The 12,003-nt window shown below is 51.1% G+C and overlaps 1 protein-coding gene across 2 annotated transcripts in view; it reads right to left on the reverse strand.

Moving 5' to 3' along the window:
* The window catches only part of INPP5D (inositol polyphosphate-5-phosphatase D), a 128,560-nt gene that overhangs the window by 98,889 nt on the left and 17,668 nt on the right, over positions 1 to 12,003 (reverse strand). For both annotated transcript variants that reach the window (XR_003002624.1, XM_024740498.1), the window contains exon 2: positions 11,223 to 11,286. Coding sequence is in view for 1 of the 2 variants with exons in the window: in XM_024740498.1 (XP_024596266.1) it covers positions 11,223 to 11,286 (64 nt within the window). In the remaining variant the exon portion in view is untranslated. The remainder of the gene's footprint in view (positions 1 to 11,222; positions 11,287 to 12,003) is intronic.

Below are 12,003 nucleotides of genomic sequence, written 5' to 3' on the forward strand. Positions count from 1 at the left end.
CTACTTGATTTATCTTTTTGCTTCTTCCTGTGTAACCATTTTCATCATGGGGTTCAAATTTGTTCACCCATGCCAGCAGGAATAAACCCTTTTAGGTGCAAAGCGTGGGGCTGAAGGGTGCAGACAGCTGAGCGTGGTGTGGGGATGGGGAGTGCTGGGGGAGGTGGCCCTGGTCACCTGGGGGCCAGAGACTGTCACAGGCCTGGGGCTCCGTGATTTCACTCAGTCCACCTCAAGATTGAGGAGGGGGTGTGGGGAAGGAAGAAGAGTTTCTAAGTTCTCCTCCACCTCCAGTATGCAAAATTTGCCTTTAAAATAGCCATTTCCCTCTGACACATGCAATGAAGGAAGCTCTTCTTGTTCACTGTTTCCATTTCCCCTTTTCTCTCACCCCCAGCAAAGGTCCTGCTTAGCTTGAAAGGGGACCTTTTTAGGTTTAAAGAGGCTGCCTGGTTTAAACTCCTCCCCTGAAAGAAGTGAACCACACATCTCTTGGCACTGCTTGGACAGAGCAAGTATTTATACTTGTACAAGCTCATCGATACCAAAAACCTGGACTAGTCATTATCTTTCAACAGGCTTCATGGTCCCAGTGGTCCTGGGAACAGGAACATTCTCATTGCTGGGAGCTTAGGAGGGATATTTTTAGCCTTAATTACATATCCCTGAGATGCTTTTCTTTCCAGCTTGCTTTTCTTTTCTTTTTGCGAAACTCTCAAGGTGCTCTGAGAGAGACAGAAATGACAGCTGGCAGACAAGCTCTGTGTCCTTAGCCTGGGAGTCAGCTTGCAGAAGAGCAGCCTCGGGGCAGGTGAAGCTGGAGCATCTCCTGATGAACCTGCAGCCCCCCCACCCAAGCTCCCCTGCTGCCTTTACCTCACCCCAGACCCGTCCTGCTGCACCCACTGCGCCCCTGCCGCAGAGCAGATTATGAAACGGCTGCCCCCCATCACTCCCCTCTCCTCTCCGTTGATGTCACTGCTATAGAAGGAATCATAGAATTCTAGAGCATGCAGGCATTTGGAGGCCTCTAGTCCACTCCCCTCCTTTTACAGGTGAAGAAATGAAAGCCATTCCTCCCTGCTCATACTATAAATTTACACCTCATTCAAAAGTTTAGCAAATACTAATCGAGCACCTACTCTGTACCAGCTGCTCTCCTAGGAGCTGCAGACACAGGGGTGAGCAAGACAGATGAAGTCTTAGCTCCCCTGGGTCTTCCATCCTCATGGTGGAGACAGATGACAAATGAGTAGGCCAATAAATCACAAAGACAGTCACCATGGTGGCCAGAACAGTAGCCCCTCAAGGACACCCACTTCCCCATCCCTGGAACCTGTGAAGGTGTTTTGTTATGGGGCGTGGGGGAATTAAGATGCACAGGGAATTAAGGTTGCTGATGTACTGACCTTGAGATAGGAGGATTATCTTGAATTATTTAGGTGGACCCAATCGAATCTCTTGAGTACTGAGAGGTAAACTGGAGCACCACTTTCAAGCCAAGTCCAGTTGGGCCTTTCAGTTAATGAGTGGTCATGAAGGCTGCCCTGGGCTGGGCTCTAGGGCAGACACAGAGGCAAATGAGACCCTCACCTTGTTCCCCAGGTACCCACAGTTCACAGGGGTAGACAGCCAGGGCTGAGCACCACCCCACGTGGCAAGGGCTTGGTAGTAGGAAGAGGGGAAGTGATTGGGAGCATAGAACAGAGGGTGATGATTTTTTGGAGCGTGGGCTGGGACATTCATTTCCTCCTATTGAAGGGGAACTCTTTTTGCTGTAGAAGAGTCCTAAAACACCTCTACTTCAAGCTCTAGACCTGGGGTTCAGGGGATCATCTTGCTAACTGCTTGCCATCGGTCTCTAAACTGAATGACTCGTGAGGGCAGGGACTGTGCCCAACTAACATGAGCTGAATGAGTGAGGATGAATAAATGGATGTGGGGCATCTCAGCTAAGTCATTCTGGAACATGGACAGGAGGTACCGCTGTAACACTGCCCGGACTGAACTTAACAGGAGGGTCATCTTGAGCCTCATTCAAGAAGGTTAATGGCTCAAATGCTACACAGCTCACAGCTGGTTCCAAGGCTGGGTCCAACCTTCAGTGGTTGGGAAAGCAAAGGCCAGTAGCCGAACATGGCGGCAGCGTCAGATTTAATCTGGCACTCACCCGCCAGCCAGGAGGCCCCATTGGACTCCTCCATGACTAACAGCCAAGCCAAGGAAGGGGGGGTGGTGGCCTTGCCCTTAAGCCACAGCGTGGCGGGTCAGGTGATATCCCTATTCTGTCACTGACCAGTTGTATGAGCTGAGCAAACAGTGTTATCCCACCTGAGCCTTAGTTTCCTTGTGTTTAAAATGGGAGTACTGTTAAGAATACCTCCCTCCCAGGATTAAAGAATGTATATTAAGTGCCTGGCTCCTAAGAAGGGCTCAACAAATGGGGACAATGGTGAAAAGAGATAAGGTAAGCCCCGGGGAGGGTCGGTTATAGGACCTTCCCTGGCCCCGCTGGTGTCCTCAAGTTCTCTCTCACTGCTGCCCAGAGGGACCCCAGGGACCAGCCCCTGCCCTGAGCGCCTGCATCTGTCTTCCCCAGTTCTTCAACTGGCCCAAAGAGCAGACATAGGACTCAAGTGGGTCCTCATACAAAGAGGACAGAGGGGCCTGAGCTCGGCACCTCCATCCCCTCCCCACTCCTGGGCCGTGATCTGGGGCCAGTCAGGATTCCTGGCCACTTATTCTTCTTTCCAAGTCCTCCTGCACTATCATGTACCAGTCTCAGGACTCCTGAATCTTTTGTGTCCCCAAGTGTCAGCGCTTTCTCCCTCCCCTGAGCCTGGCGTCCTCAGTCCGCAGGCCTGGGCTTCTGCCTGCATAGTTCTGCCTGGGTGCTGCTTAGCTGACTGGCCTCCGTGCCTCTCTCCCCACTTCCTAGTTATCGTAAAACCATCACTCATTGGGTTACACACGTGTCTGGCACTGCGTGCTTCACATAAACCATCTCTGGTCCTGGAAATCTCCCTACGTGAGTAATGTCATTATCCCCATATTTCAGATGAGGAAATGGGGGCTGGAGAGAATAAGACCCAGAGGAAGGCTTCTCTCAATCCTCTGCTACAGGAACTAGTAAAACATCCTGGGAAGCATCTGACATCATCACATGGATGTGAAAAGGCAAGGCCTTTCTGACCCAGAAGTGAAAATCCACAAGAAGAAAATGGGAAAGATGAACAGACAACAGCACCAGTTAAAGAGGGAGCTCAGCCAATAATGCAGGCTGGCTCCAACACAGAAAACTCCGTGGTGACATTAAAATCCACATTGGAGGGAGTGACAGCAAAACGAAGACTGTGGAACAGAGAACCTGTCCAGGATGCAGAGGCAATTGACAAGGAATGAAAAACGAGTGCCAAGTCAGTAGATATGGTGGATAGTGTGGACCCAGTTAAGAATGACAACAGCAGCAAGGGCAAATCAAGTCCTAATTTTAAGTGAAACACATAGTCGTTCTACATTCTTTTTTTTTTTGTGGTACGCGGGCCTCTCACTTTTGTGGCCTCTCCCGTTGCGGAGCACAGGCTCCAGACACGCAGGCTCAGCGGCCATGGCTCACGGGCCCAGCCGCTCCGCGGCATGTGGGATCTTCCCGGACCGGGGCACGAACCCGCGTCCCCTGCACCGGCAGGTGGACTCTCAACCACTGCGCCACCAGGGGAGCCCCGTCCTACATTCTTAAGGGTGTCAGCAGAATTAATTCATTCAGTAAATATCTACTGAGTGCCCACTATATGCCAGGAACAGTTCTAAGACTGGCAGTACAAAAATCAATTAATAAGTATATAAAGTCAGGTACTTACAAGTGCCATGAAGAAGATAAAGGAAGGTAAGGGGTTCAGGAGCTGTAGGTGGGCGGCAGGAAGCAGGTAGATATTTTTATGGAGTAATTAGGGATTCTTTTCTTCTCTTTTCTTTTTTTAAACATCTTTATTGGAGTATAATTGCTTTACAATGGTGTGTTAGTTTCTGCTGTATAACAAAGTGAATCAGCTATACATATACATATATCCCCACATCTCCTCCCTCTTGCATCTCCCTCCCACCCTCCCTATCCCACCCCTCTAGGTGGTCACAAAGCACCTCCCTGTGCTATGCAGCTGCTTCCCACTAGCTATCTATTTTACATTTGGTAGTATATATAAGTCCATGCCTCTCTCTCACTTCGTCCCAGCTTACCCTTCCCCCTCCCCGTGTCCTCAAGTCCATTCTCTACGTCTGCGTCTTTATTTCTGGGATTATTTTCTTAGAGGAAAGACTCTCTTCTGTTGGGTAGCTTTAAGTAGCCTCTTAATGTACTAAGGTTAGACCCAGAACCTGATCTTGAGAGCAAAGTTGAGAGAAGACGCTAAACCATTCTGCAAGAAGCAAGTAGTTGCTAAAATATTGATTGGTTTTTATGCTTTTTCTGGTTAGAGCTGGAGAAAGGGATATCGACCCCTAGGATGTGGGGCATGGAGACAAGTCATTGCAAGTGTCTGAGCGGGATTGGAGTGGTCCTGGCAACACGGCGCAGGCCACGGCTGAAGAGAGGGGAGAGTCGGGGATATGAGTGTCAGACCGTGGATTATGAGCTTCTGGTGCAGTGAAACTTGACATTCAGTTAAAAATTTTCTTTTTCTCTTTTGAAATTCCCCTAGGATAGGCCAAACGTTTGCATATTAAGGTACTTTTTGCTGCAGGTAACAGAGAACCCCAATTCAACTACTTGAACAAAAAGGAATTAATTATCTCACAAACAGGAAGTCTAGAGGCCAGGCAATGACCAGGCTGGTTAATTCTGCTTGGCTAATTCAATGGCATCATTGAGGACCCAGGTTCATTTCATCTTCCTGCTCTGTCCTCTGCATACTGGCCTCACTTTCCAGCTACTTCCCCTCCTGGTTGCAAGATAGCAGCAGCAGCCCCAGCTATCCCATCCTACGACAGCTTCCAAAGGTAGAAAAGGGACCATTTCACCCTTGGGTCTCCTTCTAAGACAAAAGAAACCTTTACCAGAAGCCCCGTGGAACACTTCCCTTCACATCTCATTGGTTACTAGTGCACCCTACCCCTATGAATTACGTTATATTACATTATCCCTGTACCGAAACCCACCAACCACAGCTCGTGTTGGTCCCCATGTGGGCTCTGCTTCGGGCAACAAAGAGGAAATGGTCCCATGTCCTGTGGCAAGGTGGACTAGAAGGCTTGGAGCATGAGAAGCAGGGACAACATGGCCAGCGGGGAGTGGGGAAGAGTAAAGACAGTCATTTGGAGGTAGAGAGGGCAAATAGAAACCAGAAGAGCTGGAATAAAGACTTACTCAAGGGACTTCCCTGGTGGTCCAGTGGTTAAGACTCTGTGCTCCCAATGCAGGGGGCCCGGGTTCAATCCCTGGTCAGGGAACTACGTCCCACATACCACAACTAAATATCTCGCATGCCACAGCTAAGACCCGGCACAGCCAAATAAATAAATTAAAACAAAACAAAACAAAAAACCCCACAAAACTTACTCAAAGACCAAACAGAAGAAAAGTCTTCTGAGCCAAAGAAAGACCCAGGTTTGCAAAGCGAAAAGGCTGAACACATTCCCAGAACTACTGATGAAAGAAAAATGACAAGGGTGGTAAAGAATCCCCACACAAAAAAAGGAAAAAGCCTGGTTCCCTATAATGGGACTGGTACCAGCTTGACCTTGGATTTTGTATCTGGGGCTATTTGTAACTCATAAATTTCTGAAGGCAGTAGAACACCACCTCTATAGAATTTTGAGGGGAAATTCGGTCCCCAAGAATTTCATCTCCATCAAATTTCCTTTTCAATCTGAAGGCAACTGGAAAATGTTTTGAGATATTCAGAAGCTTGGAAAACAGACCTGTCCTTGTCCTACAGCAGGTTAAACTAAAATGAACTGAGATGAAATTACATTAAAATGCACGCTTCTAGAATGTGGCAGCGATGGCCTAAAGGGACTGCTTGGCCTCTGTGGAGCCTGCCGGGCCCCCTGCCGCAGAGTCCTGCGACGTGGCCCCAGCCGTGTATGGCTTCTGTCGCCTGTGCCTCTTCTGCTCCCTCTTGTGCAATGTCAGGAAGTGTGTTCTCGAGCCACATCCTTCGCCCGGCAGCTCAGACGGAATCTTTACTTCACTTGGTGACCACTCAGAACAATAGCAGCTGCCACCCTCTTCCTGAGCTTAATAACAACGGCTCAACCGTCAACCCTCCTGGACACTTGTGACGGAACGGCTTTTAGAAAGTTGTTTTGTTTTCTCTCTCCAAAAGCCACACTGCCCAGAGCAACGTGACAGCCACCATCGGGGAGCAGGAACTGAGTCATGAGTCTCTCACCCGAACAGCTCAAAGCGCCGGGGTTTTCTTCTAAATGGGGAAAGGAGACCGAGAGTCTATCAGGCTCATGGTTTCCAATTCCCTCTTCACCTAAACTTGCCTTAAAACCTGTGCGTGTTCCGGTCTTGATTTCAACAGTCAATATCCTGCGTAGAATCTCAACGCTGAGAAAAGACAGGGAGTTTGTAGTGAATGTATCGCTGTGATGGGGGGCCAGGGGCAGTTTTTATTTTCTGCTTTATTCTTCCTGGTAGGAAGGATGTGAGAAAAACAGCAAGAGTTGAAGGGTCGTAGGAATGGAGCCGAAGGGCCCCATCCACTTGGACTGTGGCGTCGGGCCGTTTACGTGACAGCCCTCGGCCCTCCCCTCAGTTCTGCTCAAGCTGGCCCATCAGGACTGCACGTCCCGCCTTGAACTTGGGCCTTGATGTCCCAGGGAGGAGGGTCATTGCAAAAGGCAGCGGGAGCCTCATAGCTCATTCCAGGGAGCGCCACTTCCCTGTCCACGGCGGGGAGGGAGTCTGGGCCTTATGAGAAACCCACACTCTCGGTGTGGGAAACTCAAGGCTGAGGGGCTGGGCGTACCCGCCTTCCTCTGGCCTCACAGGGTGGCGCTCAGAGCCCTGCCCACCCCCAGCACTGGCAGCTCAGCCTCCAGTCTGGAAGATTCTCAGGGTCAAGGGTGGCTGTTGAACAGCTACTTAACAAATCCACGGGCTGCTGAGAAAACTGTGGAAATCCACAGCCCAAGAAGCAGAGCTGAGGGAGCCTGATTGCCACGAAACCTGCCCCCTTCCTGCCACCCCTAGTCACTGCCTAGAACCTTCTAGAACACCGCCTGTGTCCCTTCCCCTCCCCTTCTCTGCTGCCTCTGTGCCCCACGCCTGTTTCCACCTTTCCTTCGTCAGAACTGCCCACCCCACTCACCTCTACCCCTCCCTCGTTCTTCCTTCACTTTTTCTTCCTCCCTCTTAGCTTTCTCTTTCCTTCTCTCCTTTTCCCTCTTTCATTCGGTCCTTCCTTCTTTCCTGTTTCTTCATTGTCTTTCTCCTTCTCTTTCCATCCCATTTCCCGTCATTCTTCCCTCCTCCCTCAGTGGAGCACGAGGTAGAACTGACTTATGCTGGTTCACAGATGCCATCGTCCCGTTGGAGGTCTGTTCCCTCTCACAGCAAATAAAGACGGTAACGGCCATGCAGCTCCCTGACGCCGGCCACTCCCCGGGGCTGGGTATTTTACACGCACCCTGGGAGACATGTGTGTGATTCCCACTTTCCAGTAGGGTCACACTCTCACCCAAGGCCGCATGGCTGGCACAATCTTGACTTGAACCAGCTGGGAACAGGGTGTTCTGCTTGAGTTCCAGGTGCCTCACTGATTTAGCCCAAAGGCCAAATGTTACGTGTGATCAAATGTTATCAATATTTACAACGGTGGCAGGAAAAGAGGGCTCTCCCTTTGAGAGGCTACCTCTCCCTGTCTCCCTGTCCTACTGGGGCAGAGTCTGTCCTTCTCTAAGGGATTCAACACCTAGCTGGGTTTGGACACACTTTCTGGGGTCCAAGAAAGACGGCTTAGCTGGGCAGGTCTGGAGACGGGGCCCGAGGCCTTGCTTCTGCAGGGCTCAGCCACGTCCATGCTTAAAGCACGGGGGTTGAATGAAGTTACAGCTTACACACTTCCCTCCCATCTCTGATTTTTTGTAAGTCAGAGAAAGGTGGAGTGAGAACGAAGTAACCAGGCGTCAGGATCGCTCCCCTTCCTGAGCCTCATGGACTGTCACGGGCCACAACCCGCGGCCGACTTCACGAGGTCGCTCTGCAAGGAACGAAGACCGAGTGGCTCTTTGGTTTTGTCAAAAAGCCAGAGGCCCCAGTGAGAAGAGCTACAAGGTAATTAGAATAAGATGAAAGCTTTTGCTGCTTCACTTGGCAACGTTTCAGGCCAGATTCTTATTCGGGGAGCCTCCTATTCTGGTAGCACCAAACAGATTCAGGTGTAAGGAGTGAGTTATTTAGAAACTGTGGCTAAGCTCAGAAAAGAGTATGAGGTTTTGCCTCAACATGAAAAGAGGAACTGGATTTAAAATAAACCCCGAACGGTAACTGCTGGAGCTCGACAACCCGGAGACTCGGCCTAGCAGTGCGCGTGCGTTACCTGCTTGCTGGTGCACAGCTACTCTGATCATCTCGTGAGGTGTTGTATTTTTATAGGAAGGCGTATCCTTAGGAGTGAAAATTGCCTAGGTCCCCCAGCTCCCTGTCCCCCGGTTACCTGGCATTGGCCACCAAGGAGGTCCCGGGCCCAGTGCCGGGGTCGGGGGCAGACCCGTCTAGCAGGGTGCCAGCTCTTCGGTGACACCTGCCTGCCCACCACCCTGGCTGAGCGTGGGCCTCAGGTAACCATGCTCTGTCCCCTCGACTCTACCCCCTTCTACGAGCCGTGGGCGGGCCCCTGCTCCAAGGCAGCTGATTCATACACAGACCTGAAAGGGCCCCTGCAGACAAGTTGTTGATGGGGCCGAGCCAACCGTATTCCCCCTCGGGACTGGCAACTCAGGAGTGAGCCTGTTGGTGGGGAAGGGCAGACCCACTGAGAAGGGCTGAGTCGTGGCAGGTAGCACCTGGGTTGCAGGGCCCCAGCCCTTCTGGTCCCAGGCCCCAGCCTTCTCCCTCTTTGCACCGAGCATCTCCACCAGGGCCGCCCCCCCCCCCTTGCATAAGTCAGCCAAAGCAAGTCTCTGTTCTTTTCAACCCCCAAAGCCTGATGAGGCCCCAGCTGCTGCAGGACTGGCAGCCGTTCCCAGGAACATGCAATGTCACAGCAGCAAGAGGTAAAGGCCAGAGGGAACAGACCTAGATGCAGTCTAGACGTAGACAAGCCGTGCGTACAAACTCTATAGAAGTCACAAAGGCATGTCTTTTCCAGCTTAAGGCCTAGTCATACTTAAATTCTTCTTCCCTTTGAAGGAATAGAAGAAAACCACAAGGGGAAAAAAGATCAAAAGCACCAACTAACTTTTAACTTAAGAGAGTTTAGACTCCTTTCAGCAAACCACCTATCAAGGACGCCAACCTTTGTGGGAAAGTTCATGCAGTCCTAGACTTGGAAAAAATTCGAGGCCATTGAGCCCCACTGCCTGCCCCAGGCAGGCCTCCCTTCAGGCGGCCTCATCCCTGACGGGTGAGGAGCCCATAGGAGAGGCAGCCATCCCACTGATGAGTGGTTGCCAAGTCTTGAAAGAACCGTCCAATATTAAGGTACCAACACTTGTCCCTGGTGCCGAGGCTGAGATATGGGGGCATCCTAGACTATCCAGAAACATTCAAATGGATGTTCTTTAGATACCAGTGCAGAGGCACGTATGTACAGGAAGGACGAAGAAGCCAGAAGCAGCGCTCAGCCTGACCTCTAGGACATGAAGCAATTCTGCTTGAACACAAACTTGCATCCCCAGGGAAGCCCTGCAGCACAGCCCCAGCTTCCGAGAAGGCAGCGTCGTGATCACCTGGGTTGGCTCACGCATGGCCCCAAGGTCTCTGTCTCTGTCCCAAGTGGCTCACTGAAATGATTTCTTTGATCCCCATAAATAGTCTCCCAGAAACTTTCCACTCAACACAACTCCCTCTTGACACATTTCCAGTGACTTGTGCCCCAGGGACCTGCCTGTTGTCCTGCCCTTGATTCCAGCTCCGTCTGTACCGCTGCATCCGAGTTCTGCACAAAATGCATTGTTCCCTTCACCTCCGGAATCAGTGATTACACGCCACCTCGCCCCTTCCACCTCTACTTTCTTTTCAACTAAACCCCACAGACTCTGTCGCTGCTTCTCCATGACATGGTGTCCCAACCCTTCTCTATCCTGGCTGCTCTGCTTGGCACGTGGGTGGGGCACTCTGCCTGTGGGTGCCTCTCACGAAGGGCCCAAGAGCTGAGTGTGACTCCTCTGCTCCCACCGTGGCCACCGAGAGCATCACCCCCTTTTTCCTGCCCACCCCCTGCTCTCTTGGTGCAGCCAGATTACATATAGCTCCCCTGGCCTCCACATCACTCGGTTGTCATGCATTGTGGTCACACAACACCCGTGGTGTTTGTCACGCAAACTGTATGGAAGGTGGTCTTCCCGGGCTTGGCGCACCCAGTATGGCTTTCTTTAAACTTTTTTTCTTTCTTTTTTGGCCACGTTACACTGCTTGCAGGATCTTAGTTCCCTGACTAGGGATCGAACCCCGGGGCCACGGCAGTGAAAGCACCGAGTCCTAACCACTGGGCTGCCAGGGAATTCGCTCTTTAACCTTTAATGCAAGTTTTGCACGTTTGGACTTTACACGGTGAAATCAGATGCCATGAGCATCAGCCTCTGACGGAACAGATCTCTACAAATTGAAAGATATTATCTCATGCTAATCCTTAGGGCAGTCTTCTAGCCCCTCAGAAACTACGATCTGTTCTCCCACAAGTACCCTCCCTTCTCTCCTTCCTGGCCCACTTACTGTCACGCATTTGAATGCGCTGAAGAAAACAAGCAACAAGCCACAGTCACTTGTCCTTGGTCTCTGAGTATCCTTCTTTCTGTTATTTCCCCTTCACACCCATGAACACAGATAACATCTGCTGTGTCTGCTCCATCATGTCCCGGGGCAGGTCCCTTTGCAGGGTCACAGTCTACCCGCTAAGCAACGCCGCCACCCAGGTTCTTCTAGGAGAAAGACAAGCCCCCATGTCTAGGCGGCTTGGGGCACCTGCTTTCTTCCCTTCTTCCTCTTTTTCACTCCTTCTCTGCCAATATACGTTCCAGTCAGGGTCAGATTTCAAAGTTTATAAAAGACTTACCTGAACAGTGAATTTATCATCTTCATTGGGCAGAATCCTGTAAGTATAAACGCAATTCCGGTACCTGAAATAGACCAAATGCTGAATTAGAACCTATGCATTCCTTTTTCTGGACATCAAGCAATCCTGGGCAAAGTCAGGGTTGCTTGTCCACTCCCCATCCCCCCAGCACTGAAGGAGCCTCAGGAAAAGGCGGGTGGGATCTTTGGGACGTGATTTACGTTGGCGCTTGACAGCTAGCTGTGTGGTCTGATTTAGAGGAGTCCGCCATCTGAAAGGGCTTCCTAAACCTCTGGGCTGTCATGTTGGCCAAATGAATGGAGCCAGAAGGGGTGTTTCAAGAAGAAATGAGACTCCAGTGGGGCTGAGCATGGCGGGAACATGCCGAATGGGTGGTGGGCACTGCCACAGAGGGGCAGCACTAGCAGGGCAAAGCTCAGTCAGCTTTGGACGGAGCTCCCCTACCCCCTGTGGCTGCCTCTCCTGGAGACTTTGCCCCATGGGTTCATTCTCCCAAAGGCCAGCCACCATCCCTTCAGAGACCCAGATTTTCCCAGCAGCAGGTGGGTGAGCCTTAGGGTTGCTTCTAACGCAGAAGTGCAAGGAATTTCGGATTCTCTTTTCTTTCCAGAAGCTCAACCTTCCTCTGGTCCAGAGGTCTCCAATGTGAGAAGGAAGAAGAGCTACTTTTTATTCTCCTAAAAGCTTTGAGAGGAAGTGGGAGTTGTCAAGTCTGACCACCTTGGGAAAGGGGCCCATTGGTGGGTGGTCCAGGTGGGGG

This window comes from Neophocaena asiaeorientalis, unplaced genomic scaffold (genome assembly GCF_003031525.2).
Source record: "Neophocaena asiaeorientalis asiaeorientalis breed wild unplaced genomic scaffold, Neophocaena_asiaeorientalis_V1.1 scaffold388, whole genome shotgun sequence".
Lineage (NCBI taxonomy): Eukaryota > Metazoa > Chordata > Mammalia > Artiodactyla > Phocoenidae > Neophocaena > Neophocaena asiaeorientalis.